The sequence below is a fragment of the Colletotrichum acutatum genome, assembly GCF_030867785.1.
Source record: "Colletotrichum acutatum strain CBS 112980 chromosome Unknown BDZ83scaffold_1, whole genome shotgun sequence".
NCBI lineage: Eukaryota > Fungi > Ascomycota > Sordariomycetes > Glomerellales > Glomerellaceae > Colletotrichum > Colletotrichum acutatum.
In genome coordinates, this window is record NW_026848995.1 from 703,276 (window position 1) to 721,761 (window position 18,486).

General features: G+C 53.4%; 6 protein-coding genes across 6 annotated transcripts; 3 read left to right on the plus strand and 3 right to left on the minus strand.

The window, feature by feature from the left end:
* Positions 1-234: 234 nt before the first annotated feature.
* Positions 235-1,382, plus strand: BDZ83DRAFT_714827 (zinc-binding dehydrogenase; the record flags this gene model as incomplete). The annotated part of the gene is made up of 3 exons (XM_060511673.1): positions 235-267; positions 334-472; positions 547-1,382. 3 exons carry the CDS (start codon positions 235-237, stop codon positions 1,380-1,382), a joined length of 1,008 nt encoding a protein of 335 aa, XP_060371903.1.
* A 124-nt stretch (positions 1,383-1,506) lies between these two features.
* On the minus strand, positions 1,507-4,886 carry BDZ83DRAFT_759501 (importin-beta domain-containing protein; the record flags this gene model as incomplete). The annotated part of the gene is made up of 2 exons (XM_060515143.1): positions 1,507-4,659; positions 4,722-4,886. The coding sequence occupies 2 exons, from the start codon at positions 4,884-4,886 to the stop codon at positions 1,702-1,704; spliced, it is 3,123 nt and encodes a 1,040-aa protein (XP_060371904.1). The 3' UTR covers positions 1,507-1,701.
* Positions 4,887-5,623: 737 nt separating this feature from the next.
* BDZ83DRAFT_714829 (uncharacterized protein) lies at positions 5,624-7,535 on the minus strand (the record flags this gene model as incomplete). Its single annotated transcript, XM_060511674.1, has 3 exons — positions 5,624-6,209; positions 6,268-6,551; positions 6,600-7,535. 3 exons carry the CDS (start codon positions 7,533-7,535, stop codon positions 5,624-5,626), a joined length of 1,806 nt encoding a protein of 601 aa, XP_060371905.1.
* Positions 7,536-9,455: 1,920 nt separating this feature from the next.
* On the plus strand, positions 9,456-11,279 carry BDZ83DRAFT_596941 (Pex12 amino terminal region-domain-containing protein). Its single transcript, XM_060506877.1, has one exon. The coding sequence runs from the start codon at positions 9,631-9,633 to the stop codon at positions 11,044-11,046; it is 1,416 nt and encodes a 471-aa protein (XP_060371906.1). The 5' UTR covers positions 9,456-9,630; the 3' UTR covers positions 11,047-11,279.
* Positions 11,280-11,861: 582 nt separating this feature from the next.
* Positions 11,862-13,913, plus strand: BDZ83DRAFT_563986 (uncharacterized protein; the record flags this gene model as incomplete). The annotated part of the gene is made up of 4 exons (XM_060503594.1): positions 11,862-12,251; positions 12,337-12,560; positions 12,624-13,277; positions 13,337-13,913. The coding sequence occupies 4 exons, from the start codon at positions 11,862-11,864 to the stop codon at positions 13,911-13,913; spliced, it is 1,845 nt and encodes a 614-aa protein (XP_060371907.1).
* Positions 13,914-14,397: 484 nt separating this feature from the next.
* BDZ83DRAFT_7072 (uncharacterized protein) lies at positions 14,398-15,418 on the minus strand. Its single transcript, XM_060511543.1, has 4 exons — positions 15,364-15,418; positions 15,110-15,257; positions 14,547-14,779; positions 14,398-14,416 (listed from the first exon to the last, which is right to left on the minus strand). Exons 2-3 carry the CDS (start codon positions 15,225-15,227, stop codon positions 14,667-14,669), a joined length of 231 nt encoding a protein of 76 aa, XP_060371908.1. The 5' UTR covers positions 15,228-15,257; positions 15,364-15,418; the 3' UTR covers positions 14,398-14,416; positions 14,547-14,666.
* Positions 15,419-18,486: the final 3,068 nt, after the last annotated feature.

Sequence of the window (18,486 nt, forward strand, 5' to 3'; positions counted from 1 at the left end):
AGTCCGGGGTAGCAATACCTAGAGAAGCTCGGGACTAACGAAAGCTCATATCCTCAATCTTAGATTCATACAAACTCAATATCGCCATCTTCCATCTCATCCGGTTTTTGCAGGAGTTTCTTACGTACAAACTTCGTCCAGCTTTACATCACACTTAGGCTTCAATTCGTCTCAGATCTAGTCCCTTGCCTACCTAGAGTGCCAGATAGTCACAGTAAACATCCATTTGTCACAATGCGCGGCATTCAGATCAAGGAATATGTCAAGGTGAGCATCATAAGCATTCACGAACGACTCTCACACAAACGAACACTCAATCTAATGAACCAAAAGTCACCCAAGGAGCTCCGCGTGACGGATCTCCCAGACCCCATCCCCAAGAAGGATGACGAGTACCTCATCCAAGTCCACGCCACGGCCGCCAACTTTTTTGACATTCTCCAAATCCAAGGAAAATACCAGACTCAACCTCGTGGGTTCATCCCCTCCTTTCCCAAACTCACTGTACAATATATCAGTATAACATACTAAAACGAGAGACCCCAGCCTTTCCCTGGACATCGGGCTGTGAATTCGCAGGCATCGTCCTCAAAGCCCCCTCCTCAAACGCAAAATACCCCGTCGGCGCCCGCGTCTTCGGCGCCACCCAGGGCGCCTTCGCCTCCCAGTGCGTCGCCCGCGAAAAGGAGCTCCTCCCCATCCCAGACGGCTGGTCCTACACCGAGGCCGCCGGCCTCTTCATCACCGCGCCCACCTCCTACGGCGCCCTCGTTGTCCGTGCCGGCGTGAAGCCCGGCGACATCGTCCTCGTCCACGCCGCGGCCGGCGGCGTTGGCCTCGCCGCCGTACAAGTCGCAAAGGCCTTCGGCGCCACCGTCATCGCCACGGCCTCCACCCCGCGCAAGCTCGACGTCGCGAAGGCCTTTGGCGCGGACCACGTCGTCGACTACCGCGAGGCCGACTGGCCCGCTCAAGTAAAAGCCCTTACGCCCGGCGGCCGCGGCGTCGACATCGTCTACGACCCCGTCGGCATGGTCGACGCCAGCACCAAATGCACGGCCTGGAACGGCCGCATCCTCATCATCGGCTTCGCGGCGGGCAAGATTGAAAAGGTGGCCATGAACAAGGTGCTCCTCAAGAACATCAGCCTCGTCGGCATCTTTTGGGGCCAGTACGCCGTCAAGGAGAAGGAGACCGTCGTCGAGGTGTGGAAGGGCATCATGAAGCTCGTGTCCGAGGGAAAGCTGCGCGGCACAGAGTTCACTGACGAGGAGTTTGTCGGGCTCGAGCGCATTCCGGACGCGCTTATTGCTCTGGGGAGCCGGGGGACCTGGGGTAAGGTCGTTGTTAAGATCCCGCAGGACGGCCAAAGCAAGTTGTAGAACAATGTTGCTGTGAGAGTGTCGTTTTCTTGGCGATTAGAGCGAGGCATATCTAGATCAGCTTTTGGATTAGTCGCTTATGCCACCAATGCAAGTATTTGATAAACCCCTCGTTCCATTTAAACGGGTGCTTCGGCCATTAGGCTTCAAATCGTTCTTGTATTCACATTTGCCATTGCCAGGAGATGCGCCATGAGCACTTCTCTCTCTATCTGACCGCCTCATCATAGAATCATAATCATTCCCATGTTTCCCCGTCTATTACAGCTCAGTCCTAACGACCAGCTCACGCAAACGCAGCAACTGCAGCACTGGCTCCCTATGCGCCCGTAATCTGGGTCAACGACCAAAACTTCTGCAAAATGTCCTTGTCCACATTGACTGCCCACTCCTGCTCAAACTGTTGTTCGCCACCGGAGCGCTGGGCGACATCTTGCAGCCTCTCCTTGACGAACCTCATGGCGTTGATCGTGTGCACGGGGTCCTTGGCGCCAAACTCCGTCTCCTTGATGCTCTTGGGCGTATCGTAATCCGTGGGCTCGAGTTCACCCCAGATGAGCGAGTCGGTGCCGTCCATCGTACCGTCCTGGAGCTCGGCAATGGTGCCCACCCAGAGCGTGAAATAGTCTTGCAACTTGCTCAGTGTGAGGTTTTGCATGGGCTGCGGGAGCTCCATCAGACGCGCCAGGGCCAGGAGGGACAACTTCTGCCTAGGAAGATGGTCCAGCCCATCGAGGTGAAGGAACCATTCGCCGCTGAGCCAGGACCAGACCTGTTCCAGTGGCCCGAAGGATGTGAGCATGGTGACGAAGAGTGTCGGGTCGGCAATAAGGAGTCGTGAGAGAATTGCGAAGTAGTCGCGTTCTGTTATCGTATTGAGCTTGCTGACCTTCCTGTTCGGTCCGGTCGTTTGGTGTGCCTCCCAAGCATCATGGAGAGCCTCCATGATCTTCTTCAAGAAACCAAGTTCGAGAAGATCCTGCATAATCACCTGGGTTCCGCCGAGCTCAGAGGCGGCCCGGATCAGGTACTCAATGCACACAGTGCCGAGTCTGACCTGCTCTCGGCTTCTAGAGTCGAGAACGCCTGATAGAGCGACCAAAAACGGACGCCGCAGTCTATCCTCCATAACGGCCTGTGTACCAAGGAGGATGTAGGATTCAACCACGGACAATGCCTGGGCCGCAGTCTCCGTCTGATACTCCAACAGGGGAAGTGATAATTCGGCGATGCTCATGATATCGGCGGATAAGGGCGGGTTGCTTTGCATGAGAACAGAGTTCCATAGCTCCAATGCCTCGTCGATCAGGTACGTGTGTAGGTCGGAGCCCGGTTTGGCTGCTTCTGACAGCAACGGGACCATCAGGTGATGATACCTCTGAGAGTCGCTGCCCATGGACATAACCAGCGCGGCAAAGATGGCGATGATGGCTTGCTTAATCATGTACTCTTCTGTTCCAGAGTTTTCCCAAATGCTTGGGAGGCTTGACATGATAAAGTCTGCAAACTGAGAGACGTAATTTTCTAGTCTCGTAACCAAGATACGCATGGACTCCAGCACGGCAAGCTTGGTCTCGTCCACGTCGACATTTTGGATGAGCTGAAGTAGCTCATTAAGCACATCAGCTGCATAGGGCAGGAAAGCCTCTGCGCTGAAGGCAAGCTCGTCCACAATCCACCGCAGCTGACGCGCGGCTGTGATTCTGACGACAATGTCGTTGTTCGGGTCCGCGGGATTGAGAAAGTGGCGGAACATTTCGTAGATGAGTGGTCTACTATTGTCGGCAATCTTGACCGTAACCCATTGACTGACCATGATCGCGATGCGTCTGCGGAGAACCTTATACAGGGGCCCTTGTTGCTGCACATCTTGGAGAACAGTCGAGACAAGGAGACTGTCAAAATCGAAAGCGTTCATGACGTTGGGTGCAGCCAAGCCCATAGCCGTATACACTGCCTCCTTTGTAGCGATATCTGACTGTGAGTTTGACGCGGTTTGGAAGTAAGAAAGTAGAGGTGGTATCATGAGGTCCTTAAAGTTGACAAGCAAGTCAAGGAAGAGCTTCTCAGCGCAGGGGCGGACTTCCCACTCATAAGCGTTGCCCTCACTCTGTTCCTGTTGCTCCCACTCCTCAGGGTCTTCTTCCCATGCATCGAGATCGGCCTTCCTGAAGACGAAGAGATGTGTGATGATGATGTTTGCCATCTGGACCACGAAATCATCCTTGAGAAGCTCTTGCTTGATGAGCGCAACAGCGTCGTTTTCGTCCTTCTTAGCTTCCGCACTCCGGAACTTGAATGTCTGCTTGGGATAGAATGCAATTCTCAAGCACGCTCTCATAAGCAGTAGGCCCCTTAGCGCCAGTCTTTCAAGCAAGGGCCCCTCGACCTTTGACTTTGACTCTGACGGGCCCGAATCACCGGAAGACTGCCGAATGCCACCTGACTTTTCAAAGACTTCAGCAAACTTCGCAACGAGATCCCAGTAGGCGTGGACCAAGGGTAAAGAGTTCGGTAGAACGGCGAAACTGGCGGGATGCGCCTCCGACATGTCGATATGCAGCTTTGTAAACTGCAAGAGGTGCTTTCCTACCGTATCTTGATAGGGTGCCGGAACTGGGGAGTCGTGGCTCACAAAGCCAAGAAATTGTCCAAAGTGATTTTGGGACACGGTCCAAAACTGCTCGACTGTCTTGTCGTTATGAGGAGCCTCATAGCCTACCACGAGCAACCGTCGAATTGTCTTGAGAGAGATGAGACTGTTGAGCATAGCCGCATCGGCCGCATCCTCTTCGCCACGACCATTCGTGAGATAATCAACCCAGACTGCTGACTTTTCGGTATAAATCTCCCCCAACAAGTAGACCATTTCGGGGGTGACAGATTGGAGGGCGGTTTGGGATCTTCTGAGGCGAGCGGTGCCCAGCTCCTTCACAACGCGAAGGAGGATCTGGAGAGAACCATAAAGATGCTGCTGGTTGCCATTCTTTGAGGACCTGACCAGTCCGATGATTTGCGAAAGTGCTTCCGGCCAGTGCTGCGGGTAGTCAATCCTAATGACTTTAGCGGTGACGAGGGAGTTGTGCAGCGACAGTCCTGTCTCCTCCTCTTCGAGCGTGCCCTGGAACAAGCGTTGCCGAACGACATTCTTCTCTTCCGGATCCAGTCCACCCTTAACGTGTGGGAGCAGGCGCCAGTACTTGTCGATGCCGTTCTTAAGCTGAATGACGGCTAGGAATCGAAGCTCGTGAGGAAGGGACTTATCGAGGAAAACGGTCTAAAGACGGCGCGTCAGTACGTTGCGTGATCATACCGTACACAAAGGGTGGATTTGCATACCTGAAGGGAAGAGAAGTATCCCTTCTCCGTTTCCCATGATGTCAGTTGTTGCCCAGCGGCCTGTCTGCGCGCATAGTCGGCCGACGTCGCGGATTCGAGAACGCGGCAGAGCTCCTGCAGGCTGAGGGGGTTGGCATCGCCGGGCACCTCGATCGCGAAGCTCATGTTGTGATCTTCTTGATGAGCGACCAAGGCGTATATACCGCAGTCGTTTCGATCCCAAGGAAGTCCGGGTTGTTGTTGGTGTCGAGAGGCTGTAGTCTCGTATCCGAGTAGGCGGCGTGGTGAGGCACGAAGAAGGCGGTTGGAAATTTAGACCCAGGGCCCTCTTATCGCTGTGGCGGGGCACTGGCGTACCTAGAGGGCCGTCCATCGCGGGGTAGTGGGGCGTTTGAGAAGCATGGGCGCTGTTCGCTGTTGGAAAGCGTAGGATGTCACTCCAAGCGCCCTGACAAACTCTCCCGTCCTGACGACACACCTTACAAGGCGAAATAAGGTTACCTGCACATTGACATCCCACATGGCCAAGAGAAGAAGCATGTGCTTCTCGCAATGCGACAATATTCACACAACGAACATCCGCCCTGAGTGTGTGCCACAAGCTTTGCTTGAACTGTTGCGCCAGTAGCGTCTTGCCTCTGTCTATAGCCAGGACAGAATGATCCTCAGGTGCAGATGAATGAGGCTTATCGTGAATTACAATGGGAAAACTATGTCATTAACTCAGGGATATTTAAGCGCTGTAGAAACCAAACACGAAAACCAAGCCTTTCTAGAACAATCCGATGACTACCAATCATTTTTTGTCATTTCACTACTGTGTATCTGGGCCTCACTGAGAGCGTCCCCGAGAGATAATCAGGTACCGGTACCTTGCTCATAATTCTATCGACATCATCATCTCACAATCCCATGTTCGCGATTCCAGTACTCCAGTTGAACATCTCTTCCACTGTTCTTGGCTCAGGAAATGAAAACACGTCAGAATCTGGAGCCACCGCAGAGGTTGACATGTCGGTGATGAAAGCATCCATGCATGAATCCAGCTGAGTGACGCTGTCACGATTGCTGGTCACATTAAGCTCTCTCAACACTTCGCTGACTTCATTGCCAACGCTTTTTGCGATGGGCCACATCTCTCCGGCAACCTTGAGTACGCCGAGCAGGAGATCAAGCTTCTCACGCAGAGCCGGTGAATCTGATCCGCCGTACATTCTCGCATCGAGCAGTGCGAGAGCGGCCCTTCGTAATCCAATGATGCACGCAGGGCTGTATCGGGCCGGCGGGAGCGAGAAATTGAAGAGACCAATAGTTGCGAGGCCAGCCTGTAGGGCGGTTGAACATTCGAGCCATGGATAAGACGAGCTGGAGCATCGCGGCATCCGAGGGAAGGGCATGTTACGAGCTTTGAAGAGCGGGCCAAGTGTGAGCAGGTCCCGAATGCCAAATCCCGACGCTTCCATGGGTAGTTGCATCTTGATCCTCAGGCTGTCTTTCGATTAGTATCACGGAGACTTGGAATACTTTATGGACGAAGCAGACTCACCTATGGGCGTACGCCATTGCGTGAAACAGAACCATGTCGACTGCACCTCCCGAGTCCACCAACTGTTGTTTCCATTTAGGTAGGTTGATGAGCCAACTAACCAATCTGGAGTCGGCTCTATCGATGGTTTCAGTCAAAAGTCCTAGTGGCAGTGTTGGCATAGGGAGTATCAACTCTGTGCTCAACCGGCACAGATCAATGAGATACGTCCACGACGAATAGCTCCTTTCATCCATAGGATCTCTTGCGTTGTACTTCTTCAGAGACAACGGTTGTGGAATCTCCTGGTCTTTGTTAGTACTAATATCAGATTGGTGGTAATAGTGACTTACCCCTGACTGATATTCCCATTCTTCACATGGCAGTTCAGTCGTTGCGACAACACCAGACAACATGAAGGTTGGCGAGTCCTCGCGCATTGCTCGCATGTTGCCTTGCCAGTATAGTGCCCAGTAGGTCCTCCGTGAGCTCTCTGCGACGAAAGGATCACCTGCGGCATCTGCAAACGACTTGTCTTGCATGCCGAGATCGAGGGCCATCTGAGTCGCAGCGTCCATCCACCCCGCGCATAAGTCCAATCGACCCTCTCCAAAAGCGGCAACACTGAGAACGAGAAGGCCCTGTACTGTCCAGCAAGTCATCGGCAAGCTGCCACTTGCGAGACTGAATGCTTTCTCTCGAAGTTCCTCTGATGAAACAGCATTTGAGTAGAGCGATCCCACGTACGTGATGCAGCTTGTGAGGAAATGGAAAGGATCAGGATTGGATCGAATACGACTCAGAAGTTGGTGTCTGGGCAGGAGCCACGGATGGGTATCGTGAAAGTTGGTGAAGTAAAGGTCGAAGAGCAGCGAAGTCGGTGACGCGGTATTCAAGTCAGGAAGATGAGAGCTCCTGGCTAGAGACCATCCATAGGGTAGCTTGTCAACTACATGGATGGGAATATCGAAGCTCGCCACCTCGGGAGATGGGAAGGAGACTGGCGAGTCCGGAGAGACTGAAGGAGGTGCGATAGGATCATTGATGAGGCTGCGTTTCTTGGCATCCCGAATGCCTCGGCGAGACTTTGCGTAGTAGCAGGTCTTCTCCTCCAAGCGGCATCTTAGGCAGGTTGGCAAAGCCGAGTCACACTTGACGTGCTTTGATCGACAGGGTACACAAGCGAGAGATGCTCTAATGGTGGCTTTTGATTTGGCGGCTCCAGCACGTTGCTGCGTATCCCCCGGGCTATTGGCTTCCCTTGGGCTGGTGTTTGGTGTGAGCTCCATCGTGAGCCGTAATGAGTTTGGTGTGACGTCGTGATCGGTTGTGTAGGAGAATCTGATCTTCTTTCATATGCCAGATTGCTTCTCTGTGTTTAGATCGTCCAAGGCCAAGGAAGCCGCTGCTGGTGTTTATGTAAATCTGTGCCTCGACAACTGACGATGGACGAACCCTTAATTGTCTCTGCCCCTGTCGATAAACCGGATGCCTCAATGTTACGTTCACATCTTGACCAGCCCAATCTGGGCAAGCAAAACATCGACCGGGGAAGAGAATGGGTGAAGAGAGATGACATAACAGAAAAGATTCCGTAATTCTCAATATGCGCTTGTTATCCGAGCCGTCCGCCACTTTGCTGTGCTCCGAGCCTCTTCGGACACTGTTCTTGGAGCTGGAGCCACAAAAAAGCGCGGTGAGTGAGTGACTCTGAAGCGATGAGTGAAAATAGAAGCATCTTGGTAAGCACCACTGTGAGAGGCTGGGTATGGGCCAGGTTACGTCGAAGCCTTGTTGAGCCACGCCTGCGTCCCGGTCGATTGGGCAGAGGATGCTTAGGGTGTACACTTTTTCCTAATTAGGAATGCCTTCATGCAGGTATACGGTTCCTAGCAAGTCCGCTGCACGATGTCTGGTCTGAGCCTCCCGCTCTACCCGTCTATCGACCCAAGAAATAGTGTTTTCAGTTGTCCTGATATTGAGTCCGGCCAGAGATAGGCTCTCATTGCATCTCAAGCAGGTTTGAGTAGGCAGCGATGTTTGGTGGAAGCTTCTAGCGCAAGGCACGAAGTTGGTCCTCTACTCCTTACTCTTCCCACCTAGAACGCTAACAGAAAGATTGATCTCGTCTTGATAGGCGAGCTTCTCGTCGGCTGTAGCCCTTGATCAACAAGTTTTGAAAGCTTGTATAGTACGGTCAAGTCGGACCCGGCGCGCTGTGTATACTGAGGTTGAACGGGCTTCTGGTTGCTGAGTAACGTTACCATCGACGATGAGATGTGATGAAGGCTTCATACACGGCCAAACCACGAGATGTGCGTCATTGGCCTCGCTCAACTCCGGCGGTCAGATTAGCTCCGCGTGAGAGAGATGGATTTCAAGATGTTAACTCAGGGTAATCGCAAACCGCTGGAGACAACAGGGCCAGAATCTGACAAGCGAAGAAAGCCCTGAGAATGCCTTGCAAGCCTCTCAGACTTGTAAGGCCGAGAAGATGGGTTTGTTGGCGCTAGTCGACATAAGCTTGACCTGATGCTGCAGCTGTGGTGGCCGGACGTTGACGAATCGAATGCAAGATTCCCTTCTTCTCTCCCTCTTGTCACACCCCAAAGCTGCGAAGACGTCTGCGGGTACGGCAAGGGTCACCTCCCCGCCTTAGCACAGTGCTATAGAATGGCGCATGACGTGTCGGGTATGTCCGTTCGTGTTCATGTCGACAACCTTCAGTGATGGCAGATATGCGGAGACGACGACCGTCTGCGGTAGAGTTCCGTCCCTATGGCGGCAAGGGTCGGTGGTTGAGGCACGTTCATCTCAAGCACTCAACCTCCTCCCGCTCTGAGGTTGTACAGGGGTCCAGGTTGGTGACACACCGTCTGATGTAAGCCTGTCTTCTGCATCGCGTCTGCAGAGCAATCAGTAAACAGCATGACAGAGATGTATACTGGTTTGTAAGACCACAATCAACTTGCTCAAAGTACCTAGAGTTGCTTTGGTAAGGTAATGAATAAGAGTCGGGGGTTCAGGAAGCCGTGGTCGTACAAGGCGGACAGGGGACCCCTACTGGAATTGCACGGGCGCCCCGGGACGTCAGACTCCAGCCTCCGGCCGATTCTCGGCTCAGGCCACTCCCGCCTAGGTCGTGGTTCAGGTAATAATCCCCAGCTTGTCCGCGGCAGGCAGGGGCCTCGGAGACTTGCCCAGCGCAGCGGGTTTGGTGGCAGCCGATGCAGGTGAGCAGAGCGGACCTCGGCTTTTCCTCCACTTCACACTCTTGAGGTACCAGACCTCCCGTCACCTTATCATCAGCCACTTTGGGGGAAGAGGTGTGATGCATCGCAATTTGCACCTCACCACCACCTTCCACCACCCAATGCCGCCCAGATGACATCGACCAACTTTGCGCAAGCGCAGCAGCGCCTGGCAGCACGACGACAAGCCCGCGAAGCCGATAACGCAGCACGACTCGCCGCCCAGCGCGATACCTCGCGCGCCCGTGCCCAGATTGATCGTTTGCCATTCCCTTTCAGTCGCCTCGGTTCAGCATGGGACTCGATATCAACGCAAGACGGCACTCGTCCCGCCTTCCGAGTCGGACAAGTTGACGCAGAATTACTCGATGACGAACTGTTGGAGTTGCTTCGCGGCCAGGTTGGCGATGCACTCAAGTACTTTGCTGGCGGCCACCTGAAAGACGACTGGTCTGCCGAGATCCTTCTTGCACTCCGCGCCATCCTCTTCAAGTTGACAGTCTGGGACAACGACGCGACGTATGGGGCAGCTCTACAGAATCTGAAATACACGGATGCGCGCAAAGATGGATCCGTCCTTGTTGCGCCATCTAGGTGGCAGAAGTCACTATATGGATTGGCCACCGTATTTGGGAAATACGGCTGGGAGAAGTGGGAGAACTGGTTGCTCGAAAACGACGATGGGTACAGCGACGAGCCCAACCCTCGACTCCAAAGATTGTCGCGGCTGACGTCTCGAATAACGACGCTCCACGCTGGAGCAGCCTTTGTTTCGTTTCTCGTCTTTCTACTGCAGGGAAGATATCGCACCCTTCTCGATAGAGTCTTACGAATGCGCCTGGCTCCACCGACCAGTCAGGTGAGCCGAGAGGTCTCTTTTGAGTACCTCAACCGACAACTTGTTTGGCACGCTTTCACGGAGTTTCTGCTATTCATACTGCCGCTTGTTGGCATCAACCGGTGGAGGAGATGGATTTCAAGGACATGGCGCAAGACGAAAGAGATCATCACCACAAAGGGAGACGAAGATAAGTCGGCAAATGGTGAATTGGGCTTCTTGCCCGAACGCACATGCGCCATATGCTATCAGGATCAGAACGCCCTTGCGAGCACAGAAACCGAGATCATGGCAGCGGCCGCATCAAGTGGTGTTATCGGCTCATCCCAAACCGATATCACCAATCCTTACGAGACTATTCCTTGCGGCTGCATTTACTGCTTTGTCTGCATTGCAACTCGTCTAGAGCGCGAAGAAGGTGAAGGCTGGACGTGTCTCAAGTGTGGTGAGCTCGTCAAAGAGTGCAAGCCATGGAGCGGCGACGTATTAGAGCCACCAAAGAAGTCACCAACTGCCAAAGTTGTGGCCTTTCTAGATGATGCCAAGGATTCTCAGAGTGAAATCGGCACGGAGGGCAGCGCTGATAGCGAGGAAGGCGAAGGCATGAACAGCACCGAGTTTATTGATGTTTCTCAGGATAAAGAGTATTCTGACGATACCGATACTGGCGACTCAGAAGGGTTCGAGGAGACAATGGACCAGGATGAGTAAAGAGGCTATACATAGCCACATTGTGCACTATTGCACGACTTAGCACGGGCATCATGAGATCTTCCTCTTTTTACGTAGCGTCCTCATCCGAGGATAGCACAAGCAAGCGATCATCAATACGCATACGCAAGGAGTTGCTCAGAGTCCTTAGACATGGATCGATATGCGGTAGTAATCCAATCCCTAGACAGTCACGAATGCAAGGCTTTATCGTCTTATCATCTTAACATCGCATTGCAAACTCATCTCCCCTGTTCCGTCTAGTATGCGAATGATTGATGCATCCGTCCTCATACGCCATCGTCCGGGGCCGGGGGCGCATCGGGGGCAGAACGTGGCCGAAGCCCCCACTGCCAACGCACTCCATGCTCCGCTCAATGCGCGCTAGCGCCCGCTGCACAAGGACGTTGGATCCGCCATGCCCACCAAGATTCCAGGGACCGTCCCAGGCACATGGCGGCCTTAGCGTCATAAGCGCACTGAAATCCCAATTAACACAGGATGGTTGTCCGGGATTCCTTCACCTCACACCATGAGCTCCCGACGCCCAAACGACACATTCGAGATCCGCCTTTGCGCATTTGTGTAATTCAGCGCAGCGTTTCGAGACAACAACGTAGTAGACGGGTTTACAGCCTCTTTTCCCCGAATTCCCCGAAGAACATAGAAACTGCGTTGAAGTAAAGTTGGGAATCAAAGAAGAAAAAGCACACGACGAGTCTTTCCCCCTCGGCCGAAGAAACAAAACAACAACAACACACCCCAAATGTCGCAAATATAGCAGACCTACCCACCAAACCTTACAAATCCAAGCGATGCCGAGCTTCTTCCAATTCACCCAAGGCAACGAGTCCCGCACCCGCCTCACGAGCGACGCCTCCCCTCTGTTGGGCCGTTTCCGCGCCGTACCCCCGCGATCCGACGTCCCCGGCCGCCGCCGCCGCTCGAGCACCCTCGGCTTGTTTACGTCTAATAACCGTGGAAGCGTATACGTCGGCTACGGCGCGCTTCTGTCTGCCTCGGGGCTCGAGAACCACGATAATGATGCTGCTAGGGGCGGCGACTGGGAAGAGTTGGGCGCGTGGGCGCGCACCTGGCGCAAGATCTCCAACGTCTGGGTCGAACCGAAGCAGAGTGCCGTCAAGGGCGTTGTCGACGTATGGTGGAGTCGGTATGGAGTCTTGGTGCTGATGCCTGCTGTTCTGGTATGTTTAGCAATTCTCCTGACAATGGGTCGGACGGATCGAAGAGTTGGCGAGTGATTGGGACTAACACGGGAGGGAAACCTAGGCTATTGCATGGTGTGCGATACCGTTCCCAAAGTACTCCTTTCCCGGCGAAGATGACGATGATCGAAGTGATCCCCTGCCAGGGTCTGGGCGTAAGATACCCGGCCACGGAGAAGCAAGAGTACAGATCAACTTTTGGTTCTTTCTCTTCGTGTACTACGGTTTCTACAACATTACGGCTCTGATATGGATCACCAAGGTCTTCAACCTGTACAGCTTGAACTGGTACGTCAGGACCCCCTTTCACGCTCCTTAGAAGCACCTAGACATACTTACACTCAAACGCAGGTGGCCGCAGTCCTTTGGCTTTCCCGTTACGATGTCTATCATCGCCCTTATCTCGATAGCAGTCCCAATCCCCATCTATCTGGTCCCAGAGACGCGCTTCCTCACCGCCCACAACACGGCCTGGATCTCCTGGACCTTCATCGTCATGGCTATGCCAGTTGCCATTGCCTTCTGCATCCTCCTCACCTCCCAGCGCCACCTGAAGCTGCGTCAGTCGCTCTCCGAGACCCAACGCATCTTCACCACGTCCTGGTGGACTGGTGAGGCCGAAGGGAGTATTCCCCGTCGCGATAACCGCCGGCGGCCGAATCTCAGCAGCGACGCCTTCGACCCGGACGCGACGCTCCAGGTCGCCGCTGAGCAGTCTCGCAATATGCGCGGCGTTAGGATGCGCCGTAGGTGGCTGCCCGCCAGCTTCGTCCGCTTCATCTGGTTCTGCTTGGCCCTTTTTGTCGGGCTCATGGCGTACGTCATAGGAGAGGCCTACGCCGAGATTTACCTGCGCACGCTGCCTCACAACAACTTGGAGACCATCGTGTACGTCTACAGCTGGATCATTACGGTTCACCTGCTTGATGTCCTCACGGGCTGGCTTCTGGGTATTCGCGAGGGCGAACGAGTGGGGAGCTACCCCCTGAGCTGGGTCTTCAAACTGTGAGTACTTCTTGTCTGAGCAAGAGTGATCCAACATCGAACTGACATCAGCCATCCAGATACTTCATGCTCACCTACCAAACCTACGTCCGCGCTCTATACGCGCGCCTCCGCTCCCCGGAGCAGTTCATCTACCTCCAGATCCTCTCCAGCAGCACCCTCATCATCCTCACCCCGCTCACAATGTCCCGCCTCTATCACCGCATCACCGTCGCTCTGAATTTCACGGACCAGTCCTACGCCTCGTACCAAAAAGTTTGCACCCGCAACGTCTTCATCCGCTTCCTCGCCGAAAACGTCTCCATGGCCGCCTTCCTCGGCAGCGTGCTGGTCCTGCACTTTGGGCCCAACAAGGACGTCTACCCGTACTTTGCCTTTGACGGGAAAGTGACGGGCGACGACTACGACTACGACTTCCGTCTCACCTTCTGGGCCTCGTCCGTCACCTGGGCCTGCGAGCTCGTCGCCTCAGTCATCGTCCGCGGACTCATCAGCTGGTTCTTCGGCGTCGATGTCGGTATGGAGGGCAAGCTCGACCTCGCCGTGTGGCCGGAGCTGCTCCCGACGAGCGTGGCTGTCATGTTCCATGTCCTGCAGAACATGTTTTTCTCCATTATCCGGCTGCAATTTCACTGATAGAATGCAAGCGGAACAATCACACGCAAAACGCCCTCGACCCCAACCTCGTCCAGTTCCCGCTTGTTCTCTCTTCGGCTCCTACATACCGATATCAGCCTATCTTATCACCGTCACATCAAACTGTTTCCTCCATTGCAGAGGCGTTACCCGAAATCATTGAGCAAATCTATGTTTCGATCAGAGGCCACACCCTTTCCAGCGTGTGTTACACGGCATCCTGGGTTACCTATTCCTCTCTCAGCATCAGGCGATAAAAACGAAGAATGAGAGAAAGCGGCGTACGACTCTTTTTTTCTCTTTCTTTCTTGGATGGATAACGAACAACTTTCCTTCTCTTTCGCATAGGCGTACATGTTGTTCTTTTCCTTTGGTTCTTGCCGCGTCTGCTTTTTTGGCTATTGGTGCGGAAAGAACCAAGAAAGATACCCCTTTCATTCCATGTCACGTTTCCTCCTCTTTTTTAATACCCCATGCTCGCTCACGTTTTTTTCCAAGTTTCACTAGATTTAGAGATACCAAAACTCATCAGTCCCTTCCTTGGCATGATTGTTACGAAAGTTCGGATTTTACCCTTCTATTTGGCGGGTAGAGGAAGGAATTCAATGTTAATACGTAGAGATGATTGATTACCATGTTAGACGACTCAACAATCACTTTGGTGACTTGACCTGACCTTCTTGGTGATTACGAATGATGTGCAGGAAGATAAAAGGCGAATTGATAAGAGTAACTGTCTACTTGCAGAGTAAACTAAATCAGTGTACAGTTGGAAAAAGAGAAAACGCGATACTGCCAAAGCCCTTGAGTCGCGCAGTCTGCTTCTTGTCTCCAAAGATCCTTGCTTAATCGGGCATCTGGGAATCCTATTGGCGCCGTCAAAATCGAAATCGGCTACCTGCATGATGCCGTCCTACCACCATACTCTCCCGTCTTGGAGCCATGACACACGCGGTCGACACCCTCTTCATCCCAAGCACCGCGACTCGGTCAAGCTCTGGTGCGGCTCGCTCTGCCCACGAAAGGAAACTGAAGCCGCTGAGCGGTCTTTGTAGAGTCCCGAGAGAACCCATGGAGACCGCAAGCTTCATTCCGATTTTGGGGTAGGGCCGGCCACAGCGGTAACCGTGGTTGCGTCTGCGGGACGACGACATTGCCTGACAGGCAGAGGGGGTACAAAAGCAAAGAAACCTCACCAGCGCGCAGAATTGGTCCACGGACAGCCGCTTTCCCCGGGCGAGTTGGAATGGGGGCTGATTGCAGCCGGCCAACACCCATCAGGAATACCAACGCCACCTGGCACGAATAGGACATCGACCCGGATAGTCTCTGACTGTATCTTCCCTACAAAAAAGTTGAGAGACGTCAGCAAATAGTCACCCACAGTTGCATATTTTTCTCTTAGGCCTCTTTCTTCTTTCTTCAGATCACGGAGCCAATGATACCAGACTCGGACAGTAGCGGTGAGGGATAGGTCGCTCGATGGTCGACCATGAAAGACTGACTCATTGGCATCGACTACCCGCTAGCGGCGCCGGAGCTACGGCATCATCAAGCTTCTCCAAGGCCAAATGGAAAGGGTAAAGGCCGTTAATAAGGCATCCGGTTACAAAAACCTGCTCCCGTAAGGTTGCGTCGACGGGCCCGTTTCCACCTGTGCCGGAGCGTTTTGGACGCCGCTAATGCACCCAACTTTGGTCGCCGCTGGCCCCGGGCATGTGAAGCTTCCCGTCTCATGTTGCGGCTATGATAATCCCCGGCTCGTATAGGAAGTGCTTCCACAGTTTGTTCCAAACTCACAATGTTGGTCTGTTGCAGGGAATTCCTGATGACTACCGGCTGACCGAGAGAGCCCGCCATGTTTCGTTGGGAAAGGCAATTGTCCTTAGCATCCTACAGAGGCATATGAGTTCCAAAGAACCCAGAAGAGGACGGCTGGCATCTCTGTCCGAGCCGCCCGATGAAATCGAGTCCCACCGTCCGTGGGGAGGCCGCGTCTCGTCCTTGGCTTGAACGGGGCCCGATGGCGAATCGATGACAACAAAGATGTTGGTTTCGGCCACTCAGCAGAAGGGCCAGGGTTGGCACTGTTTAAATACGTTTGGCGGAATAGCTTCCGACTTGGGATGGGACGCTACATGTCTGTGCATGTATTGTGGTTATAGACAGTGATTCTTTCGTGTGTTATAAGGTAGTTTACCACTTGGCATCTATATCGGCATCGGATGATTGTAGGACGGGCTGCTAGTGTGTTGATGCGGTGGAGACAACGGCAGCAGCGGTTGCGATCCAGACTCTATCGATCAGGTACACTGTTCACAAGATTCCCCAAGCTCAAGGCGAAAATACGGATGAAGATCTTCAAAAGCTGACGGGAAGAAGGATGGAAGCTCGGGTTCCAGACTGGGCCATCAGTGACATGCTAGGAATCGGAAAGGAAGGTTCCAGGATAACGGACGGCTGGGCGGAAATGATCGGATAAGATGGTCACGAAACATTCGGACAGGATATGATGGGGTTGCCAAGAAAATGGACCCGTACATGCCAGGGCCGAGTTCTTCGTATGTCCTGGCAGAGGCAGATATAGGTATACGGATACTTTGGTTCTATGCACTGGTTCACTGAGGTGTCGAGTCTCATTTGGCAGGATGTATGTATGGTCGACATTGTGGTGTGGTAGTGGGATGAGTCGGCGGCTGCTTGGATCTCAGTATGCATTGGCGCTTGAGATCAACGGGATATCCCAAGTGACACGGCTCGTTTCCTGTCGAGAGCGCGGGGGCACATGTCGTTCACAGGGGACCTTTGAAGTGTGATTCGACAGCGACCCTGGCCGCGGCCGTGACTCAATGCGAAGTGATAGCAGGATGTTGCGGCGGCGGTTTGTCTGTCTCGGAACGTTTTGGCTCGATGGGAATAGTGAACGGGCGAGACCTCTCGACGTAATGGGTGGGGTGGAAGTTGATAGTTGACGGAATGGCACAGCGTTAGGACCCCCATCGTTACTGGTGGCTGAAGCTCATACACTCGGAGACGCAGAACCATGTTGCCTGTCAGACAGTTGCCGGACAAGTGGGCTGTGATATGTAAGCCCTCAACAGAATCAAGTAAGTTAAGTAAGTACAAGTACAAGTTGTGGGTGCAGGCATAGCACGTAGGAGCACTCCTGGACATCTGCCGCGATGACTTAATCGCTCCGGTTTGGCACAGGTTTGAGCACTCTTGGACCTGAGCAAAGTGGTCTAGCGAGGTATGCTGTATAAGTGCACCGATATGGATATGGGAGGTCGTTTTGTGTTGACTGCCACACTCTCACTTGGCTGGAGAGGACGGTAATCGGTAACCCAGGAAAGTACGGCCAAGACATTGGGTCGACCTTGTAGTGCCTGTACTCTATAATTGGCTTTGCAGAAAAACAGTAATAATGCATGGGCCGAATGCATCTAGAAGCAAAATAGGAGCAGAAATGGCATGTTCTACCTCAGAAAATGGGTGGAGTACCTAGAGGAACAGCTGTTTGCCGCAGTTCGCCTCAAGCGGCCCGTTTGACGTGAGATGGGGGCCGTTTGAAGGAGCAAGTTCGAAAAGTCTCTACCTATCTTAGGCAACAGTACCTTCCCGTAGCAAAGAAATCTCGTGGTACCTTTGCCTTGGTGAAAATTCCAAGTGACTAGGTACCTGCCTCAAGACCAAATGGAGCAGGAAAGAGCCCATGAGCCTTGAGGCAGTTGGTTCCTGCTTGTCATGGATGAGTATAATCTTGTGAGGCAGGTTCCTTCTTACCTTTCCTTACCTTGGATGCCTAGGGCTGGGAAGATAGGCAAGAACGCTCCTACCTACTTATGCAAGTTAACACTTCAGGATTGTTACCAACAGGTAAGATACTCTCCCTTTCCTCTATTTCCCCTGCGAAGGTACTTACCTCATAGTACCTCTTCCGCTGGGTGCCTGATGGTGCCCCTCGGCCTGCTCTGCCATATTGACAGCTCACCTGCTCCACATCAGAACGTTCGCGCCTCCTACTATACACCCTTGACTTGTTCACCCAAAGCACGGTAATTCGGACGTTTGAAACGAGCTGAGATATTTCCGGTATCATCGGGTCTTCAGGACCCTACCTACTTCAAGCTTCAATAACTAACCTGGAAGGTAGCATGATCCACAGAAATCAACAGCAGTGCTATTCTCGCTGCCAGCACTGAGGACCACCGTCGCTGCAACTTCGGTATGGCGCAAGCTGCATTTGCAACAAAGCCGTTGACAGCCCTCCGGGTTGTTCGAACTTCGAACCGTGCCTGCTCTGCTTCGCGGTACCCGTACGAGCCCGTACGGGGATTGTGGTGATGAAATAGCACGGCATGTTTGTGCCACCAACAGGCGCATGCGGGACACTGCACCACATTCGCCATTCATCGCTGCGCTCCTCTTCATCGGTGTCGGACAGGGAAAAGACAAGGGCCCTGGTCCAAGGCTAAATGTCTTCCGGTTCTGGTACTTCGTCAGAGCAAACCACATTCACAACCGAGTTCATGTCGTCGACCTGCAGACTGCCTACCTAGACAGGTTTCCCTGC